The sequence below is a fragment of the Lolium perenne genome, chromosome 2, assembly GCF_019359855.2.
Source record: "Lolium perenne isolate Kyuss_39 chromosome 2, Kyuss_2.0, whole genome shotgun sequence".
NCBI classification, from domain to species: Eukaryota; Viridiplantae; Streptophyta; class Magnoliopsida; order Poales; family Poaceae; genus Lolium; species Lolium perenne.
In genome coordinates, this window is record NC_067245.2 from 78,505,032 (window position 1) to 78,529,897 (window position 24,866).

At 45.0% G+C, this 24,866-nt stretch overlaps 2 protein-coding genes across 2 annotated transcripts; one reads left to right on the forward strand and one right to left on the reverse strand.

The window, feature by feature from the left end:
* Positions 1-2,943: 2,943 nt before the first annotated feature.
* Positions 2,944-3,744, reverse strand: LOC127333039 (signal peptidase complex subunit 1). The gene is made up of 2 exons (XM_051359359.2): positions 3,585-3,744; positions 2,944-3,405 (listed from the first exon to the last, which is right to left on the reverse strand). The coding sequence occupies exon 2, from the start codon at positions 3,403-3,405 to the stop codon at positions 3,112-3,114; it is 294 nt and encodes a 97-aa protein (XP_051215319.1). The 5' UTR covers positions 3,585-3,744; the 3' UTR covers positions 2,944-3,111.
* A 6,576-nt stretch (positions 3,745-10,320) lies between these two features.
* On the forward strand, positions 10,321-18,933 carry LOC127333040 (kinesin-like protein KIN-4C). The gene is made up of 26 exons (XM_051359360.1): positions 10,321-10,466; positions 11,009-11,155; positions 11,740-11,892; positions 11,982-12,208; positions 12,621-12,796; positions 12,895-13,019; positions 13,131-13,167; positions 13,258-13,349; positions 13,437-13,550; positions 13,625-13,738; positions 14,044-14,130; positions 14,227-14,407; positions 14,486-14,580; positions 14,849-14,947; positions 15,019-15,132; positions 15,196-15,312; positions 15,389-15,469; positions 15,564-15,635; positions 15,711-15,801; positions 15,906-15,928; positions 16,027-16,112; positions 16,688-16,951; positions 17,080-17,221; positions 17,335-17,433; positions 17,526-18,092; positions 18,203-18,933. The coding sequence occupies exons 1-26, from the start codon at positions 10,332-10,334 to the stop codon at positions 18,521-18,523; spliced, it is 3,759 nt and encodes a 1,252-aa protein (XP_051215320.1). The 5' UTR covers positions 10,321-10,331; the 3' UTR covers positions 18,524-18,933.
* Positions 18,934-24,866: the final 5,933 nt, after the last annotated feature.

Below are 24,866 nucleotides of genomic sequence, written 5' to 3' on the forward strand. Positions count from 1 at the left end.
TTGAAGCAGTGAAAGGGTGGTGCCAACCCTCACAAAAATTGATCGTGTCCTGGCATCCGTTGATTGGGATTTGCTGTTCCCGGATGCTTTGTTCCAAGCTCTTTCTTCATCGATTTCAGACCATGCGCCACTACTGCTATCCGTTGGTGCTGGCTTTAGACCTAAGCAAAGGTTTCGTTTTGAGCTTTTTTGGGCAAAATTGGATGGGTTTAAGGAGGCTGTGCAGGAAGCTTGGAAATGTGATCCGGCAATCACTGGCCCTTTTAAAGGTCTTGATAACGCTGTACAGGAATGCAGCTGTGTCACTTCAGGCCTGGTGACAGCGCAAGGTTGGTAATGTGAAACTGCAGATTGCTATAGCCAACAACGTGATCTTTCGATTTGATGCCGCGCAAGATCGCAGACAGCTAACTGATCAGGAGAGATGGCTTCGACGTATGCTGAAGCACTCGGTTCTCGGATTAGCCTCACTGGAAAGAACTATTGCTTGTCAGCGATCAATGGTTCGTTGGTTAAAGGAGGGAGATGCTAACACGAAACTATTCCACGCTGTCGCCAATGGTAGGAGGTCCAAAAAAATTATCTCTCCTATCAGATAGAGTGGAGGTGGTTACTGATCAGAAGGGAAAAGAAGATACTTTTTACAATGCCTATCTTGAGCTGTTGGGTACTTGTGCTGGCAGAGATACCACCCTGAACCTGCATGAGCTTGAGCTTGGACTGAACCGGCTTGATTTGCATGAGCTAGATGTCATTGTGACTGAGGAGGAAGTGTGGAGTGTTATTCAGGAGATGCCCTCTGATAGAGCCCCAGGCTGGGATGGCTTTGTTGGAATATTTTACCAAAAAGGATGGCCTGTGATTAAACTTGATGTCATGGCAGCTATTGTGAAGCTTTTCCTACGAGATGGTAGAGGCTTTTCCAAGCTAAACAAAGCCTCATAACATCAGTTCCCAAGAAGCCAGATGCTTTGGACGTTGGTGTTTTTAGGCCGATCAGTTTGGTACATCGTTTCTCGAAACTCTTCTCGAAAATCATGGCTAAACCCATTGAGGCTGCACATGGGGAAGTTGTTTAGCACAAATCAGTTGGCGTTCATAAAAGGGAGAAGCCTTCATGACAATTTTTTGCTGGTCAGACAAGTGGCACTTAGGATCAACGCAAGAAAATGCAAAGGTGTGTTTTTGAAATTGGATTTGACGCGGGCGTTTGATTCTGTCTCTTGGCCTTTTCAAGTTCTTGGCCACATGGGTTTTAGTGATGCTTGGCTTCGCATGCTTGCCCTCTTCCTCTTCTGCTAGTACCAAAATTTTGGTGAACGGTGTCCCAGGAAGAAGCATCAGACATGTCAAGGGACTCCGGCAGGGCGACCCTATCTCAACGCACTTGTTCCATATTGGCATGGAGGTTCTGCCAGCTCTTTTTATCAAGGCCAACGACAAATGCCGACTGTCAATTTTCCCTAGAGTTTCAACGAAGCAGAGAGTGTCCTTATATGCGGGCGACATGGCGATTTTCCTGAAGCCCACGGTGCTGGAATTGGTGACAGTCAGAGAGGTCCTCTCTGCCTTTAGAACGGCCTCGGGCTTGAGAGTAAACTACCTGAAATCATCTGCAATTGTCACTAGAGGAGATCACCACAATGAGCTCCATGTTAATCAAATTTTGAGGTGCAGCGTTGGTTCTTTTCTGTGCAAATACTTGGGACTACACTACAGCTATCTACTGGACAACTGAATAAGGTGCACTGGCAAGAGCTGATGGACAAGGTTTTATTTTCGCTCCTGGGTCTGCTTCAACGCTCTGGTCGCCTCGTGCTGATCAAAGTAGTGGTCTCAGCCAGGTCAGTACACCAGCTCCTGATAGTGGAAGCTCTGGCTTGGTTGTTAGAAGAAATTAACAAATGGTTGCGTGCCTTCTTTTGGGCTAGAAAGGATGCAGTAAATGGAGGGCAGTGCCTTGTAGCCTGGGAGAACATCTGCAGACCCTGTGTTTTTGGTGACCTTGGTGTGAAGAACATGCAGATACAGGGGATTGGACTGGGTATGCGGTGGGAATGGCTGACGAGAACTAACCTAGCTAAGTCATGGCAAGGTTCCATCTATAATTGAGGATCCTATTGTGGAATCAGTGTTCGGTTTCTATCAGAGTGGCCAAGGTGATCATGTGCTGTTTTGGAAGGATCGCTGGATTAGGAGCATGTCAGTTCAGAGCATTGCTAGGCCGACAGCAAGTTGTGGATCAATAGGCGTACAGTTCAGGAGGCGTTTGATCGTCACAAGTGGATCTCGGATATTAGAAGCCCTCTTTCCCCTCAAGGAATGATGCAATGTATGTCACTCCTAACCTTAATATGCACTATCTTCAGGGACACCGCTGCTGCTCTGGATGAGTCTGTGTGACCTTGGTCGCCGCCAGGTCAATACACCGCTAGCTCAGCTTATCAGGATTTGTGGAGTGGTGCGGTGAGGATGGCAGGTTCAATGAACATTTGGAAGAGTTGGTCGCCTTTGAAATCCAAAATATTCTGCAGGTTGGCCTTGCAACACCGGATGTGGACACCGGACCATTGGGCACAACATGGTCTTCCAAGAATCAAGATAAACCCTCCACCTGCCAGTATGCTAGAATAGTGTGGTTCAATGTCTCCGAAGATTGGACATCAGTGTTGGCGCAGGCCGAGGACACCTTGGGCTGGTGGTCTGATTAAGGAAGAGAGGTCCGAAGAAGGACATGAGGAATTTTGATACCCTGGTGGTGCTGATCAGTGTGCCGATCAGTTGGAGTTCTGGAGGAATGGTCACTTTGTAAACTAGCTAAAACTGGTATGGTGGTGTTGGAGTGGGTGCTTTGACAAATTGTTGTTCGCAACGGTTTTGACATTCTTGTAAAACTATTTCAAAATATGGCACACCTTTGGCGTACTATTGAAAAAAAGACTCTGAAGAAAATTCTGTTTCAGAAGTTCTGCAATTGGTGGTATCATAAAGCATGTAACACATGTAAGTAACACAACATCTAACATCTCATTTCAGAAGTTCTGCAATTGATGATACTATCATAAAGCATGGCTGGGACACATGGATCAAGAAAATATCTGCCTCTGATGACTACTTGTTCTTCCCGGTCTTCTTCTTACCCCCGGTTGACGCCGCTGTGCTGCTGATCTGAGGGCGAGGATGGCGATCAGCCTCGGGGGTGTCGAGCCACTTGAGCGGGTGTCGGTTGAAGAAGGGCCAGTTGGGGACGGTGACGAGCGCCGTGAGCACAACCCCACCAGCGTAGACGAGGAGCATGAGCTGGAAGTCCGCCATGGTGTACCCGGTCAGGAACGCCGCAACGGCGGACGCCACCAGCAGCACCTGCATCAGCATCTCCGCGCTCTTCTGCCCCTGCCAATCCATCTGCGCACCAAGAGAGAATAGGATGATGTCAGGCGGTTTGATCTGTCCAAGAGAAGGGGCGGATCTTGGATGGATCTGGGGGCCTGGTTTCGGTGGATCCGGGGTCAAAAGATGAGAAATTCTTAGATTCAGGGGTGGAGAAGAGTAGGAGGAGGAGGAGCCGGGGTGCACAGGATCACCTTGCTTGGCCGCCGCGCCGCGTGTCGCCGGAGGGGAAGAGGACGGGGGAGGGCGAGACGGGAAGAGGACGGGGGGAGAAGAGAGCTGGATCTGTTTGTGGATTCGCAGCGCCGGGCTGCCAGACGGGAAGAGGGGTGCACAGGATCTGTTTGCCCGGAGATTCGTGCTGGGCTAGAAGGGTGTGTTCCGTTTATGCCAACCCTCCAAAGGATTTGGTTTGGCCAGTAGCTAGGGTTGGCAAGTGTTTTCTTGGGGCGCCATTTCTATGGAGAAGATTGCGTCGCGTTGGAATAATTTGCCTCTACTCTTTCTCCATCTCGGGGTCGCTCTAACCGGTGCTGGCGGTTGGCGTTCGGCACTCTCGCGGGTGATGGTTGCGTTGGCTGCTGCATTTATGTCTGGCGTCTTGCAGTTGGGTGTGAGAATGACGGCAGGCGGCAACGTTTGTCTTCTTCAACTGAGTCTGAAGAAGATGACGGTGTTGGGATATGGTGACCACGGGGAAGATCCTCGTTCGACGTGCCACAAAGTCTCGGGCTCGTCCTCTGCGACGACCCGGTTCATCGGCTCAAAAAGCATCATTGAATGTGATGGTGCTCTCCCAGATCTAGGTGTGGTGGTTGTTCGTCTCTTTTTCCAGCGCTACCATGGTGGCAGTGGAGGAAGATGGACGATGTTTCGGCGAGGCACATGTTTCTCCAAGGGTGAACTTGTAGTTTTACTTCTTGTGAGTTTTCTTGTGCAAAGTTGCTTGATGCAAATGTTTGTCTTGTGTGATGACCATATGTGTAATCTCTGTAAACAGTGAAATATATGGTTACATCCAAAAAAAAACAGAGCTCGTATTTGTCCGAACTAAAAAAACGGAGTTCAGTCTCCCGAAAAACGAATTGAGAGCCCATTTGGGCACGGCGGAGAACAGAAACTGTAAACCCAAACCGAACTCGCGAAAATCAAACGACGCGGGAAATCGATTTTCGTGATTGCAGTCGATTTCATCCGATCAATCTTAATTCGATCATAATCCACACTAATAGTGGCAAAATACAACCGCATTGGACCTAAATTACGTACTACGGACCTAATTAGACTAAAAATTAAGGTTCCCGGCGACTATACTGTCACCGGGCGTCGGTGGAGGGTTTTTGGACGCCGCCGGTTGCTAGGCGACGACGAGGGCCGCCAGCTCGATGGCCGCCGCGCCGGAGGCGCCCCCGCAGAGCAGAGGCGGTTCGTCTGCATCGTCGTCATCGCCGCTATGGGGCAACGGCGGCAGCGGCGGGCTGCACCCGCCGGCAGCGGGGGGCTCCACCCGCCGGTAGCGGGGGGCTCCACCCGCCGACAGCGGGGGGCTCCTCCGCTTCCCCAGCCGCAGCTGCAGCCGCAGCCGCCTCCGCTCACGCTTGAAGGTGGCGCGCGTTTAGGTCCGGGCACTTGCTACCGGCCCGCTTGCAGGCGCCGTCGGAGCGCGCCCGCCTGCCGCGCTCCGTCTCCGCCCGTACGCCCGGCGGACGACGACTTGGCCTTTCGGCGTCGGATCGGCCGCCGCCCCTACCCACGCGTCTTAAACGCGTCATTTCGCACGGCGGGGTGGTGGCCGTAGCGGCGGAGCGACGGTCGAGCGACGGGGATTGCTCGTCGGAGCGGTGGCGGGCTGCGACGGCGGGAGAGGAGCGGTGGGAGGGGAGTAGGGTTTCCGAACCGAACTCCCCTCCGCGAATCCTTTTAATAGGGGCCGTGCTGTGAGTTTCTCAGGCCCCTGAACTTCCAGTTCGGGCCGGCCCATGTTTACGGGCTCTGATCTGCGCGCATTTCATCCCGAACCCGTAAATCCGCCGGAAAAGTTCGGTTCCGGCGGGATTTACGGGCTCTGTTAGAGTTGCTCTAAAAATGGCTAGTTGGTAATGGAGCATTGAAATAAATAATTGGCAACTATTAGGGGTGTAAATAGATAGGATAATTTCCGCACCGAAACCGGTATCAAATCTGTTTTAAAGTATTCATATCTGATTTTAAAGAATTCATCGGATAAGGATATCCGATTTCGAAGTGGTGCTCCAGATACGATATAGGATATAGTATAGCAAATAGCATGAGGATATGAATTATTCAAAATTTAATTAGAATATCCGAAGGGTTTTACCGGATAATCCAATTTTTTAGTCAAAATCCAAGGCCAATCATGCAAGGTTAGTATCTATTGAGTTACCAAATTCATTTGGCGAGTATATTTGACGCTAAAATTTCTATCAATGCTTGAGTTTTAGCGCATTATGTCTCTATTTTCTTAACTAAATTTAAATCTCTCTCAAGATATACAATAACTATAATTATCTACATATGAGAGCATATGTATGACTATTTTTGTTTTCGGTCTAAGTCTGTGCCATTTCCGATTCAAATCCACAGTCCGCTATATCCGCATTCAAATCCGAAACCGATCAATATCCGCTCCGATCTGAATCTGAGAAAAATATATGGTAAGGGATATGATACGAGCAAAATTCAATCTAATCCAATCCTATCCGTTTACACCCGTGACAACTATGCATACATACACCAAGCTTTTGGTCATAGCCAATAAATTGGAAGGGTATATAGTTTGGTTACAATCAAAACACACCTAAACTGTCGGTGTCCTTTGTTTTTCAAAGGACAGGCTAGAATATCCTTCAACTTCAAATTGTCCGTAATGGTCCTGAATACTTCTATCCTACCGTCAGCGAAACTGCTCACGAGAGGCGAAGCTTCCATGGAGAGAGAATAGGAGAGAGGTGTAAGAAAGTAGGAGTGAAAGATGTGAGAGAGTAAGATTGTGGATACAAGATATCTTAATATTTGGAGGGTAATGTCTCGGCTTCAAATGAGGCTCAACCGTCAACGAGACGCACTTGATTAGTCTCCTGCGTCGGAATCATAATCAGCGTCAATTTTTTTACACGAAGGAATAAGTATTGCCTTGACTTCGATGCACATGGCATATATGGATGCTTACCCGAAAAAAAGGCATATGGGAATGCAAGTAGTGCTACCAATTAGTGCAGCACTATTTTGCGTCGCAAAACAATCTACCACGGCACAAAGTTGTGTGTCGCCCTTGCTAGTCGCCGTGAAAGCGCTATATGCTGGGCAAAAAACATTTGCAAGCAATTCTTGGCTTGTGCCTACGTTTCGTGCAGTGAGGATTTCCTTCGACGACGATGTTGGTGCAAGGGCGGGAATGGGGACAGCGCAACGAGCTACGAGGGGAAGGAAATGTTGCAAAAGGCAAGACGAGGGAGGGGTGAAATAGAGTTTTGATTGTCTCAATGACAGAAGTGATCCAGCACATTCGACAACCACGTCTCCAAAAGGGAGTTTTAGACATTTTATTGGACCGCGCCGGCGTGAATGAATCTTTGGAGATATTTTTTCGAAAAAGAATATATTAACAATTGAACTCACGTTCACCTAATATTGTATGTCGCTTGGATGACGATGCTCGGTCTGATCTTAGAAAGCTTCGATGGAGATGGGGATCTAAAATGTGGCGATGGAATGGTGTTCTACGGTTTTCCTTCTCTGCATCGTCGCTCCGGTGACTTGGGATATTCAAAATAAGTACTCGGCTTGACAAGATGAAGCTACCAATACACTGTACAGTCAGGGATTACCATTCTAGTGATCGTTAAACTGCCGGCTTATTGTTTGGCTGCCCTATGGCGTCTCCTCCTCTCTCCTCCGGATTTCGTCTTCGTTACGGTAAAATAAGATCTTCGACTTTTGTGTCGTCCAATTTCGAGAATATTTTCTATACAACTTTTCTGAAATATAAAACAATAGAAAATAGGGAACTGACACTGTGACATCTTGTCAATATATAGGTTAGTGCCGAAAAATGTATAAAAGGGCAAGTAAACAAAACATATATAAATTGGTGTAAAACAAGCATGGAACATCAAAAATTATAGATACATTTGCAACATATCAGTCCTCGTGGAAGTGGCCGACCTTAGCCGGCCTTCCACGACGCTTCTTCGCTGATCCCTCGCCGGGAACCTTAGTAGGTGACCTAATCTTCTTAGTCTGCCAGAAGAACACATGCCGTTAGAGGTGTGCATGCTCACAAGTCGTTGCACACTACACTTAGATGAAAACGGACATTGATAACATTACTAAGGCCTCATACATTTGCTCACACGTCAGGCATAGGGAGTGGCCACAAACTAAGTGCATTGTGCAACAACTATGGCACACATGATTAAGTTTGAGGCCACCACCTAGCCTTCCATTGTGTCTTTGTTGAATCATTGGCCAACGCAAATGAGGCCTTATACATTTGATCACATGGCAGCCAGAGAGAATGTCTCCAAACTAAGTCTAGTGTGCAACGAATATGGCACACACGACTAAATTTGAAGGCAACACCTTGCCTTCCGTTGTGCCTTTGTTGAATCATTGGCCAATGCACTAGACAAACCAAAACGAGGCCTCATATGTAAGATCACACGGCAGGCAAAGGGATTGTCCGTAAACTAAGTCTAATGTGCCAGTAATATGGCACACATGACTAAGTTTGAGGGCAACACCCTGCCTTCCGTTGTGTCATAGTTGTTGGCCAATGCAGAACTGAAGAAGCAGAAACATGCAAAGCAGGGTATCAGATGCCTCATACAATGAGGACATATGTAGGAGATGTTTGACCAAAACCAATGGCATGGGCATGTTCAGTCATGCCATAGGTTCTGATACTATGATCCAAGGTTATAATCATCTCCTCATACTATGATCCCAGGTTATAATCATTAGCCTAGTTCAATCAAATAAAAAACATAACTAGCAGTTCAAATTGAGTACATTACGAGTAGCACTTAGGATACATTACAAATTCTATTTAGGCCACATTACAAATTCTCCTACAGTACATCTAGAACACATTCATCACTCGTCACAAGTAGCCATGATCCTCTTGAGGTTATCCTTGATTGCAAAGTTCACTTAAAGCAGATCGTATATGTCATACTCTAGCTTTCTCTTCTCAGCCTTCAAAGTCTTTTTTTTCTGCCTCCTATTCCTGTTTCTTAGCCCTCATCACTTGTGCTTGTGTTCTCTGAAAATTCTCGAGCATAGCAACTTCGTTCTTCAAGTTCTCCCACTTATCTTGCGTCTGAACAAACTAGCGCGACTCAGCATAATCTTTCGCACAACAATCACAACATGCTAAACCCCTACACAATAAAACCTTCCCCTCTCTGCATGCACAGTATAATCTGACAGTTTCACCAATCGATAGCCCAATTTAAGATGGATCTACCGCGATTGGAGATTAGAGTAACAGATCTAAGCAAATCGAGACCGTGAACATCAAAAACTGGACAAGAACAACAAGCAATAGTGAGGAACACCTTGCAAACATCAATCCGAACCATATCCTAATGGGAACCCTAGCAGATCTAATGTGCATGTCGTCGCAAATGCCCGAGCATGGCCTGTTATGGCACAACGAGTACGAGGGTGAGAAGCAGAGGTCGTTACCGCCATTGTTCCGGCGAAGTCGAGATGCCGATGAAGACTGCCGAGCAGGTTCAGGCCGATGTCGCGGTGCTGCTCGCCGACTCCTCCTCCTCCGTTACCGGTTCTCCTCTTTGCGGCGGTGCGGCGGATTGGTCGCCGGGAGGGGAACCGCCTGGTGATGTGACAGTTTGAGGGTGGTGAGACTGAAATCGTGAGTGAGAGGAAGGAGAGGGGAGCGGTGAGGCTAATTATGACGCGAGTTCCCGAAGGGACGCGGCGTTTCTGTCTTCCTTCCCCACGTGTGCAGCCTTCCGGCTGCAACGGGTCTGACTGCGGGCAAACTGCCATTGCAGACGTTCCTCCAGGGTCTATCCCAGGGGTGCTTTGAGACTCGGTTAATGAACAACGCGGCTGCCTGCATGCAATCAAACGGGCCGAAATTTGTTAGGCCGATACGAGCCAAGATCCATCGAAACTACCAAACGCGCTTAGCAAGAACGAGAGCACACCAAAGCCGGCTAGAGACGGTCGACACATCCAAACGTGACGGGTCGTTCTTCCAAATCTGACCAGGTCGTGAACTGCAGTATATTTGTAGATCGTATATAAGATTTTTTTTGTAGATATACAGTATTAAAATGGTATCGGCGCATATAAATGTTCCAAATGGCCACCCCAAAATCGCAGAGCATTAAAAGCCGCCGCAACAACCTGTCGACTGTCGTGCTGGCCGCCGAAACCATCCAAATCGCAGAACAAATGCCGGACCCAGCACGTGCTTAGCAGCGGCTGACCCCGCCCGCCCGCGTCTCCACGCCGATTTTGAATTTCGAAATCGCATCCGAACGAAGCCGTTGCGCTGGGTGGGCCCACCACCCGCCGCAGGAGCCCCATTTTGAGTTCTCCCATCCATTTTCTCTCGCACGCCTCCCCCCATCCGTTCCGACCCGAGCTCCATCCCCGCCGCCGCCGCCGTCGCCCAGCGCGTCGTCCTCCGCCGCCGCCCCGCCCCACCTCTCCGCGCAGCCGCCGCCGTCGACGGGACGCGCCGCCACGGCGAGGGCACGGTGAGGTGAGCCGAATTCAAAATCCTCGGCCCCCAGATTCCCAACTTCCCCCAATTCGACGCCCCGATTTCTCAGATTCACGCCTCGGACCGTTCGGATTCGTTGTTTTCTCGCTGTATATCTTCTATGCCTTGGGATCTCGTCCTGATCCGTTCTGACAATTCGTCGTGTCTAGGGTTCCGATCGATGGGGAGCTCGGAGATGGCCTCGCAGCAGCAGGGCGACAGCGTCAAGGTGGCCGTCAACGTGCGCCCGCTCATCACGCAGGAGCTGCTCCTCGGCTGCACCGACTGCGTCACCGTCACGCCCGGCGAGCCGCAGGTACGTATCATTCGTTCTCTTGGTGCCCCCCTACTGCTGGTCTTGCCCAACCATCACGACGTGCGCGCATCCTAGGGGCTAGGGTTACCGATTGATTCGACGGGTGGGCGTATGGTAGATTGGGATCGACAGGATACGTTCTGGGAGTTGGTTCATTTGTTCGTTCCAATTTTATCTGGATTGGGTGGTCCGGGAAATCATGTCCCTGAAAATAATAATGACGATGCTGTCTGTGATTTCAAGTTTCTTGGAGCATAATTTGGGCGGCCAGATCCCGTATGGAACGTGTGTGGTGGGGGTTCTATGCTTAGGACCATTGTCTTTCTTGATTTTGAGCATACCGTAGCGTGTTATATTTTCAGTTTCACCATACAATTTTCTTCCAGAACACTTGACTCTACTGCGCTTATCGGATTGAATGCTCAGCTAATATATAATCTAATACATGATTACCACATCAACAGGGGATTTCTTTTTTTTCTTCTGAATGGCTTATAAGTCTAATAAATGGATGTTGACGATGCTCTATTGTGCTATTGTAGGTCCAAATCGGCCCACACGTCTTTACCTATGATCATGTCTACGGAAGCACCGGATCTCCTTCCTCGTTGATATTCGAGCAATGCGTGCATCCGCTAATTGACTCGTTATTCGCTGGATATAACACCACTGTGCTAGCTTACGGACAGGTACTTATCATGTATGCTTGAAAGTATTTTTCGCATGGGGAAACACTATTGCTTAATTCTATATCTCCACTCCGAGCTGTTACTGTTGTTAACCTAGCAGCTAATACAACCTTTATGGACTGTTTTATTAGGAACATGCTTTCTTGCTGTCTTGTGCCTGTATACGTCTCATCTTTAATATTTACTTTAGAATTAGAATTGGAACCACTATTAGTGCATAGAAGAGTGTGTTTTGTAGAATATATATTACATCGAGAGTCTAGTTTAGGAACTACAGATTCACCACGTCAAATCTATCTTTAAGAATGTCTTATTCACATGATTAGTTTGAGTATTGTAGCCTTAACTTTTGGGCATAATTGGTGAACCAGTCTCATGTTTAGTAAAATAAGATAAGAAAATTACCACTTTGCTTCCAACAATCCAAATAACATTTATACCCCGTTTAGTTATAGGATCCCTAACATCTAGTTCTTGGGCATAAAATATAGACAGTAGCAAGGTAGCAACCAATAGTTGTTAAGAGTACTGTTTTTTTATTAGATGTTTATTTCTGACTTAGCCTTTTCATGTACAACCTTTAGACTGGATCTGGGAAGACATATACGATGGGTACCAATTACAGTGGTGAAGCTAACTGTGGAGGAATAATTCCACAAGTTATGGAGACGATATTCAAAAAAGCTGAAGCAATGAAGGGTGATACAGAGTTCTTAATTCGGGTGTCCTTCATCGAGGTACGCTAGCTGGTAGAACTTATATTTACTTTAATTGCAACGCATATTTTGCTTATTATCATTTCTTGGTTTGTTGCTCTTCCCTTCAGATATTCAAGGAGGAAGTATTTGATTTACTTGATGATGCTGGGTCTGTCACAAAAGCAGCAGCGCCTGCTAGAGTACCTATTCAGATTCGAGAAACTGCAAATGGTAGCATTACACTTGCTGGTGTGACAGAGCCTGAGGTCAAGTCAAAAGAAGAAATGGCCTCGCACTTGGCGCGAGGTTCTTTATCACGCGCAACTGGAAGTACAAACATGAATAGCCAGTCAAGGTAAGTCACATATATATTTACATGATGTGATGACCAGTTTTGGGCACATTTTTCTGTTTAGACAACTTTCCATTTGTTCTGGGTTTCACTAGTAACATGGCTGTAACTTTGTAAGAGGTTACCAGATACACAATGAAAATTGGCTTGGATCATGCTGTATATTCTGCTGTTTCCTATTGCATTACCATACGTGCTATTTGTTGGTTATTGTTTTTGAATTGAGACCAAGAGCTAGTTGCATGATGTTTGTGTGTTGAAGTGTATATGTTCAAATAATTCAAGTGCAAAATTCACAAGGACAATTGGTTTGGACATTGAAATGCTCTAACAACACAACCTGGACAACTAATTTTGATTGTAATATATATTTATAAAACCTGCCTTTATTTGAATAGTAATTGTTTCTTTGCAGCCGTTCTCATGCTATCTTCACGATCTCTATCGAGCAAAAGAGGACGTCAAGTTCTACATCTGAGAAGCCAACTAATAATGACTATGATATTTTATCATCAAAATTTCATTTAGTTGACTTGGCTGGTTCTGAAAGGGCTAAGCGAACAGGAGCTGATGGATTGCGGCTTAAAGAAGGTCAGGACAGCTCTTCTTGCATATGTACATGTTAGCTTAATTCGGTATATAAGTGTTAAGCCGATTTTGAATTTCTTCTATGTATCTTGTGGCTATAGGGATACATATAAACAGAGGCCTTCTTGCTCTTGGCAATGTTATTAGTGCGTTAGGTGATGAAAAGAAGAGGAAGGAAGGAGCATTTGTACCGTACCGGGACAGCAAATTAACCCGCCTACTGCAGGTATGCATAATAATAGTTGTATTTCTATATGATCTCACCTTATTTAAGTCGGACAACTGAAATGTTGAAATGTAACATATACATGACTAAGGGCTATTTGTTCTTTTGCAGGACTCTCTAGGAGGAAACAGTAAAACCGTTATGATTGGTAGGTCTAATTTTTGACACTCATATACTCATATTGGCCTACTTGGAGCACTTACTAAAATCAAATTTCTTTGTTATTCGTTTCCTGCAGCTTGCATTAGTCCTGCTGATTCTAATGCAGAGGAAACCATTAATACACTCAAGTATGCCAATCGTACACGAAATATTCAAAACAAAGCAGTGGTATGGATGCTCTATCCACAAAAAATTCTTTGAATCTTTTATTTTGGTTGCCATCTTTTGCTTATCCTTTTGTATCCTACTGAATAGATCAACAGAGACCCAGTTACAGCAGAAATGCAGAAATTGAGGAGTCAATTAGAGCAGCTGCAGAGTGAACTTCTGTTTTCCCGTAGTGGGAGTGCAGCATTAGAAGAGCTTCAGGTTGGTTTAGTACATTGACTAATCAAATTAGTTCATTTTATTGCATCTCTAATGTTGTTTTCTGCATCTTTTAGTTGCTGCAACAAAAAGTCTCTCTACTTGAATTAAAAAATTCAGAGCTTTACTGTGAGCTCAAGGAAAGAAAAATGTCGTGTGAACAGTTAGCACAGCGTGCACTTGCTGCCCAGGTATTGATGATTTCTTTCTGCTTGTGGTTGAACTGTGTACTTTTCTTGATTCAATGAAGCCATAATATACTTCTGTACAAATGTTTATTTATCAGAGCTTTGTGAGTTCATCCTCATTAGGTAATATGTGGGGTGCAGGTGTATATTAGCTCTTATGCAATATTTTTATTCCTTCATGATATGCAGTTACTTTATACCATGTACCATTTATCTGTACCATTTCCTTCATGATATGCTAGCCAGTTTCACGTGAATAGCCTTGGCAATTTAGTACAACAGATAACACATAGATTATTTGTTGACAGCTGGAAAAGGATAAGCTGATGTTAAAGCTTGAATCAGCACGCAATGGGAAATCGTGGGACGATATTGAAAATGACGGCAGCGAGCAGGTGTGTTAAACTAAATCTCTTATCAAATGCAGTTTTGTGTGTACATTGTCATATCAGCCTCCGTAACTGTTTTATGTTTATATTTCTTGTTCTCAGCCGGATGTGGACCTTATGAAGACCTATATATCAAAGATTCAACAGTTGGAGAGTGAAGTAACACGGCAAAAGTTCTCCACTGCCTGTAGAAGTGGTTTACATGATCGACTTGCACTGGATAAGGGCATACTTCTGGACGATCTGGGTTCAGGCTGTGAAGAAGGGACACCCGAAGTGTCAAGTAAGTTATTGAAACACGTTGATACCATGTGTTCATGAAACTTTCTCTAATAAACACCATTGTTTTTTGCTGGTGAAGTTGAAGAAGAAGAAAAGGAAAGAGAGCATTCATCCCTACAAGAGCAACTTGATCAGGAGCTGCAGGATCTAGATAAAAGACTTCAGCAAAAGGAGGTATTATTTTCTTTTGATTTAATTGTTCATATACGAATTTAAAAGAACTTGTTTAAATTGACTTTGACACTTTGTTATTGAAATTTTATTCCAAGACTAGCTTTTACATGTAATAAATATTTTTCATCCCATCATCCATTTTAAACTCATGGTCAATGATACCTACAGTTAACCTATAAATGTTCTAGTCAAAACTATGCTCTAGTACTGTCTGTTTGTGGAACTGGACGAGTGTAATTATACCTATTTATTATTTTAATTCCTGCAGGCGGAGATGAAACAATTTGCAAAGAGCGACACCTCTGTTCTCAAGCAACATTATGAGGCGAAGTTAAATGAGATGGAGCAAGAAAAGAAGGCTCTTCAGGTTTAACCTGCTCAATATTGTTGATTCCTTCAAATTTCTTGAAACAGTAGTAATCTTATTTGTGTTTACAGAAAGAAATCGAGAGTCTCCGTCATGCATTAACAAATATATCTTCCTCAACTGATGAGTGTTCGCACAAAATGAAAGAGAACTATCTTCAGAAGCTGACCATGCTTGAATCCCAGGTTTGTAAATACATAAATTGATCTTTTATCTTTCGCAGTCACTAACTGGCCACCATATGGCAGGTCTCTCAGCTCAAGAAAAAACAGGAAGCTCAACAACAGTTGCTACGACAGAAACAAAGAAGTGATGATGCAGCAATGCGTTTACAAGGAGAAATTCAACGCATCAAATCTCAGAAGGTTTTTCTTTCTCCAAACCATTCGAAGTTTAATTTAATTCCATCTTCTGACATATGTTCTTTTCATCGTATCTTAGGTTCAACTTCAACAGAAGATTAAACAAGAATCGGAGCAATTTAGATCTTGGAAGGCTGCCCGTGAAAAGGAAGTGCTTCAGGTTACTCTTTGACTGTTTGTTGTAGCTTTGCTTTTTGTAAATTTGTGAGTTCATAAAGAACTTATGTTGAGTATGGTGTGTTTACATTAACTAGCTCAAGAAGGAAGGGAGACGGAATGAATATGAGATGCATAAACTCCTGGCATTAAATCAGAAGCAGAAGATGGTTAGTTTTCTAAAAAAATATATATCTTATTGCTTCCAAGTAACTTGGTAGTTATGCCAGCCGTGCTCCGTGTAGGTTTTACAGCGAAAAACCGAAGAAGCTGCGATGGCCGCGAAAAGACTAAAAGATTTGCTCGAAGCAAAGAAGTCCACCCGGGATACATATGGTAAGAAACTACAGAGTGAATTCTTTTCTGGTGTTATTGAGATATTTATGTACTCTTAAGTCACAACTCATGACGTTACTGCCTTTTGGCTTTGAAATTTCAAGGAACAAGTGGATCAGGGATTCAGGTGCTCTTACAGAACTTGACAATCTTTTGGTTAATACAATAGCCTGTTGTACTTTCGTGTTGTACTATGTCTGAAATATTCTCTTGATATGGCACTAGGCATTGATGCGATCCATTGATGATGAACTTGAAGTTACTGTAAGGGCATACGAATTACGCTCACACTATGAACGACAAATACAAGAGTAAGTCTCAGGTTCCTTCTGTTACTATGATACAGAACTTATGTTTCTAACACCTTTCATTGTGTTGTGGTGGTGTCTATTATGTATATGTGCATTGCAGCAAGCAGTTTAGACGATGGAAATAATTTGAACATGGTTTTAGTTGAGAACATAACCAGGTCATGTGAAAATAACGCATTTTCATTGCCAAAATGACCTTTGAACATGGTTTTTGTTATCGAGAACATAACTTGGTCATGTGAAAATAACGCATTTTCATTACCAAACTGACCATACCACTGGAGGATTGATGCTCAGTGTAGGTAGGGTCAGCTCAAATCTGCATGGCATGTAAATATATAGACTTGTATCTTTCTCCCTACTTGTTTACGGACACTCCAGTACCAAGGTTTCTTCCAACATATAATTTTTATGATGGTAAATAATGGGCTTACACAAGTTTGCTCTGATCTGTTTCTTTATTCATATTCCAAACAAAAATAGTTGACTGTAAAATTCTACATTAGCTGGTTTACTGTCATGCCTTTTGCATTAGATTTGCATCTATTTTACAGAAAATGTTCTTCTTGAAATAGGAGAGCAACAATATCAAAGGAAATAGCAAGGCTGAAGGACTGTCCTCAGGCTATGTCTCCTAGTGCCAGAAGTTCTAGAATTTCAGCACTGGAAAACATGTTGGCATCATCATCTAGTGCAATGGTGTCCATGGCTTCTCAACTGTCTGAAGCAGAGGAGCGTGAGCGTGTGTCCCATGGTAGAGGCAGATGGAACCACATAAGGTCCCTACCTGATGCGAAGAGCACAATGAACTACCTTTTTCAGTTAGCATCAACTTCAAGGTAGGTTTTACTTGTTTACCAATCTGTTATGTTCTGTACTACCTGTTTTTCATGATTGAAGTTGTGTAAAACATATAAATGAACAGTCTCTGGTTTCCCTAATCTGTTCTAATTTTCTGTATGCCTAGATGTCAACTACATGATAAGGAGGTGATGAGTAGAGACAAAGACCTTGTCATTGGTGAACTCAAAGAAAAAGTGGTTGCGCTTAATGGCAGAACGAGACAACTGGAAACACAAGTTAATGATCTACATAACCAAAATATGCAGGTAAATACGTAATTGAGCACTTTTATTACATCACTGAGTTTTTGAAAATGCATTTCATAGCGTAGATATGATTTCAGGGATCACTCACACTGACACTTTCTTCTAATTGGCAGCTTTTCACTGCAATGAACAATGCGAAGAAATCTGGTAGGGCCTCAAGGTGTGATACTATTATTGATCCAGAAGATGGTCAAACTTATGCTTTGCGGAAGGTATCTAGCTATATTTATGTTTCAGTTTCATCTAGATTATGTCTGGTGATATTTTGTACTCAGTCTTTTTATGGCGTGCCTCCTTAATGTAGAATGCTCGAGCCGGTAAGAACAGCTCCTACTGGTCGGATGACATGGAAATATCAGATGCCGAGGAGTCGGAAGAATTAGAGGATATGAGTGATGATGGATCTGATACAGATTGGGTACAATCATCCAGGAAAGTCAATACACGACGCAGAACATCAAACCCGAGTAACAATAGTTCACTTACAAATGTAAAGTTGGAGATGCCTAGTGAGGAAATGCCCACTATCCAGAAAGAGCATGCTTCACAGTGTTGCTCGTGTTCATCAAAATCATCATGCAAGCTCACCAGATACTGTGAGTGCAGAGCTGCAGGTTCACAATGTGGTCCTAGTTGTGGATGCAAATCTTCCAAATGTTCCAATAGGGTGCACATCAAGGAAGAAATAGATGATGAACCATCTAAGAAGGAAGGCAGCGAGTCTGGTAATGTTTCTTCTTCAGAGAATGATGCCAAAATGAAGGAAGATGTGAAGCAAGGAATCATGTTTCTTGAGAATGCTATGGCTGAGAAGGAAGAAGCTCAAGAGCCCAAATCAAGAAAACCATTGGCGGACATTGGAAATGCTGCGGTAAGTACTATTTCAGGAAATAACGAGTTGTCGCAACCAATCAGTTTTCGCTGTCATGAACATTTGTAGTGCCCTGCCTCATTCTGCTTGTATAACGCAATCCCTTTCAGATGAAACAAAACGGGGCAAAACCAAAGCAGAGGAAAAACTGGCGCAAGTCGACAATACAGCTCGTCCCTACAGGGCCTCCTCCACCGCCCTCTGCACCGGATAACTGCGAAGCAGCTCCGCAGAACAGAACTGATATTCCCCTCAGGCTGTCGAGAGCAATGTCCTTACTGCCTGCCGAGGGCAACCCTCTTACAGACCGCAACGCCACCAAGCCCGACGAGTCTGCAAGTACCAACAAGGAGAACACCAGCGTTACTGCAAGGCCACCGGCTCGGTCAAGAAAGAATGCCGTTGAAAAGGAGAACCACCACTTGGGATGACCGGCCTGCTAGTGATGGATGAACATGTTGAAAGAGATTGTAAAAGAGGATGAGGTTAACTGTTATAACCGACAAGCATCCCCGATGGTGAGTTGGTTCTCCATCAAGGCCAAGCTAGCTTGGCAGGTCCTACATAGCTTCTGTTTTCTGTAGCATCGGCAGAGCAGCATTCCTGTTTTCTGTAGCTATATCACCGGTTCTCTGGGGATTGTAACTTAATGTGTCTCTCCATACTGGATAGGTTTAGAAAGCAGTATTGCTGCCCCTGCTGTATACTGTGGCGGGAGGTTACTTGGAGTTGCTGATCCCCGTTCCTGTGCTGTTGATATGCATGTTTCGTTGGTCATGAATTCATGATACTTGATTGTTAGATTCCTGGTAAATGGACGGGTCATGGACATTGACTTCAACAGAGCCATTTCCATGTTCTTCTTGCCTTCTGTATTTTTTTCTTCCAGTAGCTGCCCTCCTGTGTTATCGAAAGTCTGATACACCCCGTTTGTAGAGGATGATGTTTACTACTGATTTGACATGGTTTTGCTGATTCAAGGCAGATTTTTGGAATAGACTTTCATGTTTAACATAATGCAGACAAGAAGTCCAGTAGTTCAGAAGAAACGAGTTACCAATATCCATAAAATAGAACTAGCTCCTCAAATTACATTAAGTTAACAATGAAATACTAGCCGAGTTCTAGTGACCAAACTAGTTAAACATCTAGTTATTCGCAAAAAAAAAAGTTAAACATCTAGTTGCAGCGTTGCTGGTGTTGTGATAGGTGGCCGGAGTCTCAACTCGGTATAGCTCCGTCTCAGTTTAACAGGCACGTAGTTCAATAAATTACTTTGACCATTATTTTGGTTAATAAAATATGAAGTACATGTCACAAAAATTATATCATTGAAAAGTTTTTTTCCATACGAATCTAATGATATAGATTTTGTAGACCGAATCGATGGTCAAAGTTTATCTTAATGCACGTGCGTGCATGTTAAACCGAGACGGAGGAAGTAGAATAGCTTGACTCGGCATTAAAACATGAATTATTGCTTATAGTCTCATAACATAAGAAGAACTCGACTCAACATTAATACATGGATCTCACAAACCCTAATGAGGCGCCTGGTCCGCACGGAGCTTGTGGTAGTTGTACTTGCACAGATGGAACTGCCAGCAGCAATCTCCAAACACGCGAGCCGTCTCAATCTCCCAGCCGAGCTCATTGTTTCTGTCCTCTAGGCGCTTGATCATTCTTTCGAAGAACCGAAAAGGTACAGTGAAGCTTGATCATGACATGAGATACCTCCGAATTGACAGTTTCCATGGAGGAGCTTGCGTGAGATTGGTTCATCTCAGAATTTCTTTCGAGCAAGAAACAAGGATCTTTGAGATCATGTCCTTTCCTGACAAACTGTCAGTTCGACCACACACGATCTCAGATAGATTGCCAGCTAGGCTAGACATACTTTCAGTCTTTCAACCACTTGTTTCTTACAGTTTTGATGTTCACTGTTGCATGGAAGATCATTCATGGCTCCTTTGGCCTTAATCTCCTTGAATTTGGTTCTTTCTGATTCGGGGTGCTCACTTGCTCTCCTGTTCCATGTCCCAAAAGAATCCCTGCACACACAAAGACTTGCGTCAACAGATACATCGAGTATTAGCAGAACACGTTAATAATGTAATGTTTGAAAACAGATTTGAGCATGCAGTCAACAGAAAGCAAGACATTTGAATCAGTCAATGACCGGAAAAACCACACCCAGCTACAATCCAAGAATGTTGTGGAAGACATCTTGTCCTCCCGCTGCTCTCCCACGAACAACCATTGATAATACCACTTAGGTCACGAGCGCTCTAACCAATCTCAGCCTCTCCTCCGGTTCAGCAAAGCCTTCTCACGTGTGTCGCCTCGGTACCGAAGATTGTGGAGAGCTCTTTGATATGTTGATCTCTCAGCTTCAGACAGATACATCTCCACCTTTAATCCTGACCTCCCGGGACTTTTCTGAGCTCCAAATCACGCCTTGTGTCATCTATCTAACTAGGTTTTCGTTTGTTCCCTTGTGTGCACCTAAAAATAAACCGGTCCACGCCTTTGACGAATCGAACCCGTATAACTCCACCAGATAATCTGAATCTTAGATGTGTGCACACTTGTTGTACGTGCATCAGAGACCACAACCATGACGACATCAGAACTCCTCGGGTCCTTGTTGAACTGCACCTAGTCTATTCTCGTCGAGACAGCCTCACTAGCTGAACTGACCGGTTAGACCGTTCGAACCCGTTGCACCGCATCAGCCAGCATGATCTCCCCCAACATGCGCGCCAAGAAAAATCAACCGATGGTGCTTGCCGATCCGATATGCTTCGATAAGATGGCCGTCTCGCGATCAATGTCATCCTTTGTTGATGGTGTTCTTCCATCATCAACAACGCGTACCGTGGAGAGGCCCCCGCACCCCCTTGTCGTTGTCCATAAACATGGGCGGCTTCAGTCGTCGCTTCAACCTCCGCTTTGCTTGGCCCTTACGACGTAAGGAACCCCACTCACTCCAGCATCCACTCTGACAGAAGCCCGCCCTCCACCAGAACCACCATCACCTCGCCTTCCTCTAGATCATCCGCACCATGAATCTAATCATTAATTGCAGCTTTAATACCACTTGTTAGCATAATACAATATTAGATCATTGCAGAAAGTAGATGAGAGACGATTTTTGGTAAAACAATTGAGTGATAACACATATATCTATGGGGCATGCTTTACGGGTGCTCATCTTCAGGTACTATCAAAGTGCCATTGATCCGTCATGGTGTAGAGACATGTCAGATCTACAAATACCACGCCGGTTTAGCGCCCTTGCCATGGTCACCAGACCGTTTCCGAAAATCGATTTTGTGTCTACCTAGCTTTCTTCTAGTATATTTGAGCTACCCAGGTGGCTTTATATATTAGACCTAGGTTACAGAGTTTAACTCCAACACGTAACCTACCTGCACTGCTTAAATTCAACTATAACTTGTACAAATATTCCACACAATTTCAACATGGACTCTTTAGCTCGTTGAGCCCACTTGAACTCTTCATCTCGTTGCTGCCGCCACGCTCCACGGCTTTGCCCGATGGCACCACCGGCGGCGGCAGGTTGGGTTAGGGTTGAGGGAGGTTGGGTTGTGTCGCAACTCGCATGTTCTTTAACTAGGCCATTGGAGTTTGGCAAATCCAATTGCATGTTCTTCTATTTTCTTGTCTTTTTGACTTCAATGCTCGCTACTCTTTAGGTGATTGTTGGACCAGCTGAACATTGGTCGAACGATTTCTTAGCTGACTAGAGAGATCGCCCCCCTGTCGTCACGAAGCTGCCTACCTGGCTGCATTTCCTCTCTAGGAACTGAAGTCGCTCCCTCTCGTGTGCACGGCATTCCGAAAGTTTGAAAGCGGCCGAGATCATGGGCCAGAATGCCAGATTGAATGATACGATTGCACCATTTGATGCAGTTAGGCTGGACTGCTCAGGTGAACGACGCCGGTGACCACCCACAACGACCATAGATCGACCCCCCAAAAAAGAATTCAACGGAGCGCTCGCCTGAAGTAAAGTGAACACTCCGACCAAGAACTGATTCTAGCTCAGTTTTTCCCGACGCACTCGAACCCTTGAACCAACTTCCTACCCAATGGGTAGTACCCATCCAGTACAAACCTCGGCGACCAGTTTCTCAAGCTTCAGTTTGAGCATCACGCTGGGGTCGCTGGCTGATGGACATGCCTAATACACTGTCCTAGAGCTATTGTCTCACACCTTTAACTAGTTCGGGTGTTCCAAAATAGATTCGGATGAGGAGGCAGCCTTCTCTTCAAGAAGTGAGATCTTAAGCCTAAAAAACATGCTTTTTAGAGAAAGAAAGATATACATAATGTCATATTTGTGGGATTTTTTCTCTTTTTTCTGACTAAAGTTATAGTTTCTATTGGAGAGATAAAATCAACCATACTACTTCTAACAACTTTTTTACGTGAAGCAGTTAGTTGTGTAATGCTACCATTGCTCATGTCCGAAGAACTCCATTCCACTCTGTAGACCACACACACCCCTGTCGAGCCGTACGACGCGATTAGCACGTGGGTCGCTTTCATGTCGCCGTCTAATGTTACTAGTTAATTAATGAACAATATCGGGCATGATTAGATAATACTGCCCTATCTGATTAGTCGTGCGCTGCCGCTGTCGGAGCTCGAGACTGACACGGCGACAGCCACAGCAGGCCTACAACGGCTACTTAGACCACGATATAGTATTACCACCACTATTTGAGTGACTTAATTAAATGGTTAGTCCCAACTGGGAAGGAGTTTAGTAGCCGTTGTGAAAGTCTATGGACCAAATGCTCAAAATGTTTTAGCACCTCTTTGTCGGCGATTTGCACGGAAATAACCTAAAAGTGAAAGAAAAGCGCACACTGACCCTCCGGCGAAACTATTTCACCCATCTAAACCTTTTGTGTGGCGCCCCTCCATCAGCGCCACATATGCCAGTGTGGCGCCCCTTCTACCGGCGCCACTCTTCCAGCCAACGTGGCGCCCTCGACGCTGAGCTGGTGCACCGATCCGACGTGGCAGCATGTGTGGCGCCCCTCCCATCGACGCCACACATGCACTTATAATTGCCCAAAACATACTGTGAGACAATTCGTCTGGGACTTAGTCGTTTTGGCGAGGCTCTATGTGTGGCGCCGATGCCACGGGCGCCACACTAGCATGTGTGGCGCCGATGCCACGGGCGCCACACAAAGAGGCTCGCCAAAACGGCTAAGGACTAATTGTCCGGAGCCCCTGGATGTTTTCGACCCAAAAGTTGATATATGTTGGCATGTGTGGTGCTGATGCCACGGGTTTAGATGGGTGAAATAGTTTCGCCGGAGGGTCAGTCTGTGCTTTTCTTTCACTTTTGGGTTATTTTTGTGCAAATCGCCCCTCTTTGTCCTCCAACTGAATTTTTGGAAATGGTGACACAACGGTGACGCACCGGATGCCATGTTGCCGGCTCATATAGTCATATATGTGCACCGAGTTCTAGCTTGAGGCCATGGATCATGATATGACATGATTGGGATATATGGAGGGAATTATCTACTATGCTAAAGAGAACTGAACCGAATAAACTGAGTCCAGTCTCCCGAAAAACGAATTGAGAGCGTATTTGGGCACGGCGCAGAACAGAAACCGTAAACCTAAACCGAACTCGCGAAAATCAACGTCGCCGGAAATCGATTTTCGTGATTGCAATCGATTTCATCCGATCAAGCCTAATTCGTTCATAGGGTATGTTTGGTTTGTGCCCAAGATTGCCCCAACAAAATTTTGGCTAGCCAATATTTTGGTTGAGCTATTCCTTACCCACGAGTTGGCCAACATTGGCTAAAAAATTTGAACTAGAATTGGTAGTGGAGCATTGGCAAGCCAAAAAATTGGCAACTATCCAAACAACAACCAATCTTTTGGTCATGACCAAAAAATTGGTAGGGTATGATTTGGTAGCAATCCAAACACACCCATAATTCACAACTATAGTGGCAAAATACATCCGCATTTGACCTACATTACGTACTACGGACCTAATTAGACTAGAAATTAAGCTCCCCGAAGACTATACTGTCACCGGGCGTCAGCGGAGGGTTTATGACCGCCGACAGTTGCTAGGCGAGGACGAGCGGCGCCACCTCGATGGCCGCCACGCCGGAGGTGCTCCTGCAGAGCAGAGGCGGTCCGTCTGCGTTGTCGTCATCGTCGCCGCTCGGGGGTAACGACGGCAGCGGCGGGCTGCACGCGCTAGCAGCGGGGGGCGCTGATAACCCACAAGTATAGGGGATCGCAGTCTTCGAGGGAAGTAAAACCTAAATTTATTGATTCGACACAAGGGGAGGTAAAGAATACTTCTAAGCCTTAACAACTGAGTTGTCAATTCAGCTGCACCTGGAAAAGCACTAGTAACAGGGGTGATGTGAAAGCAGCAGTAATATGAGAGCAATAGTAACAAGAATACGATAAAGAATAAGAATACGTAGGCAATGGCACCAGAAAATAGTTGATACTACTTCCAATGTCATATAGAACGAGTATATGATGATGAGAGATGGACCGGGGTTCCCAGCGATCTACACTAGTGGTAACTCTCCAATAACAAGTGACAAGTGTTGGGTGAACAAATTATAGTTGGGCAATTGATAGGATTGAAATAACATTAAGACAGAACATCAAGATTATTAATAATGTAGGCATGTTTTCCATATATAGTCGTACGTGCTCGCAATGAGAAACTTGCACAACATCTTTTGT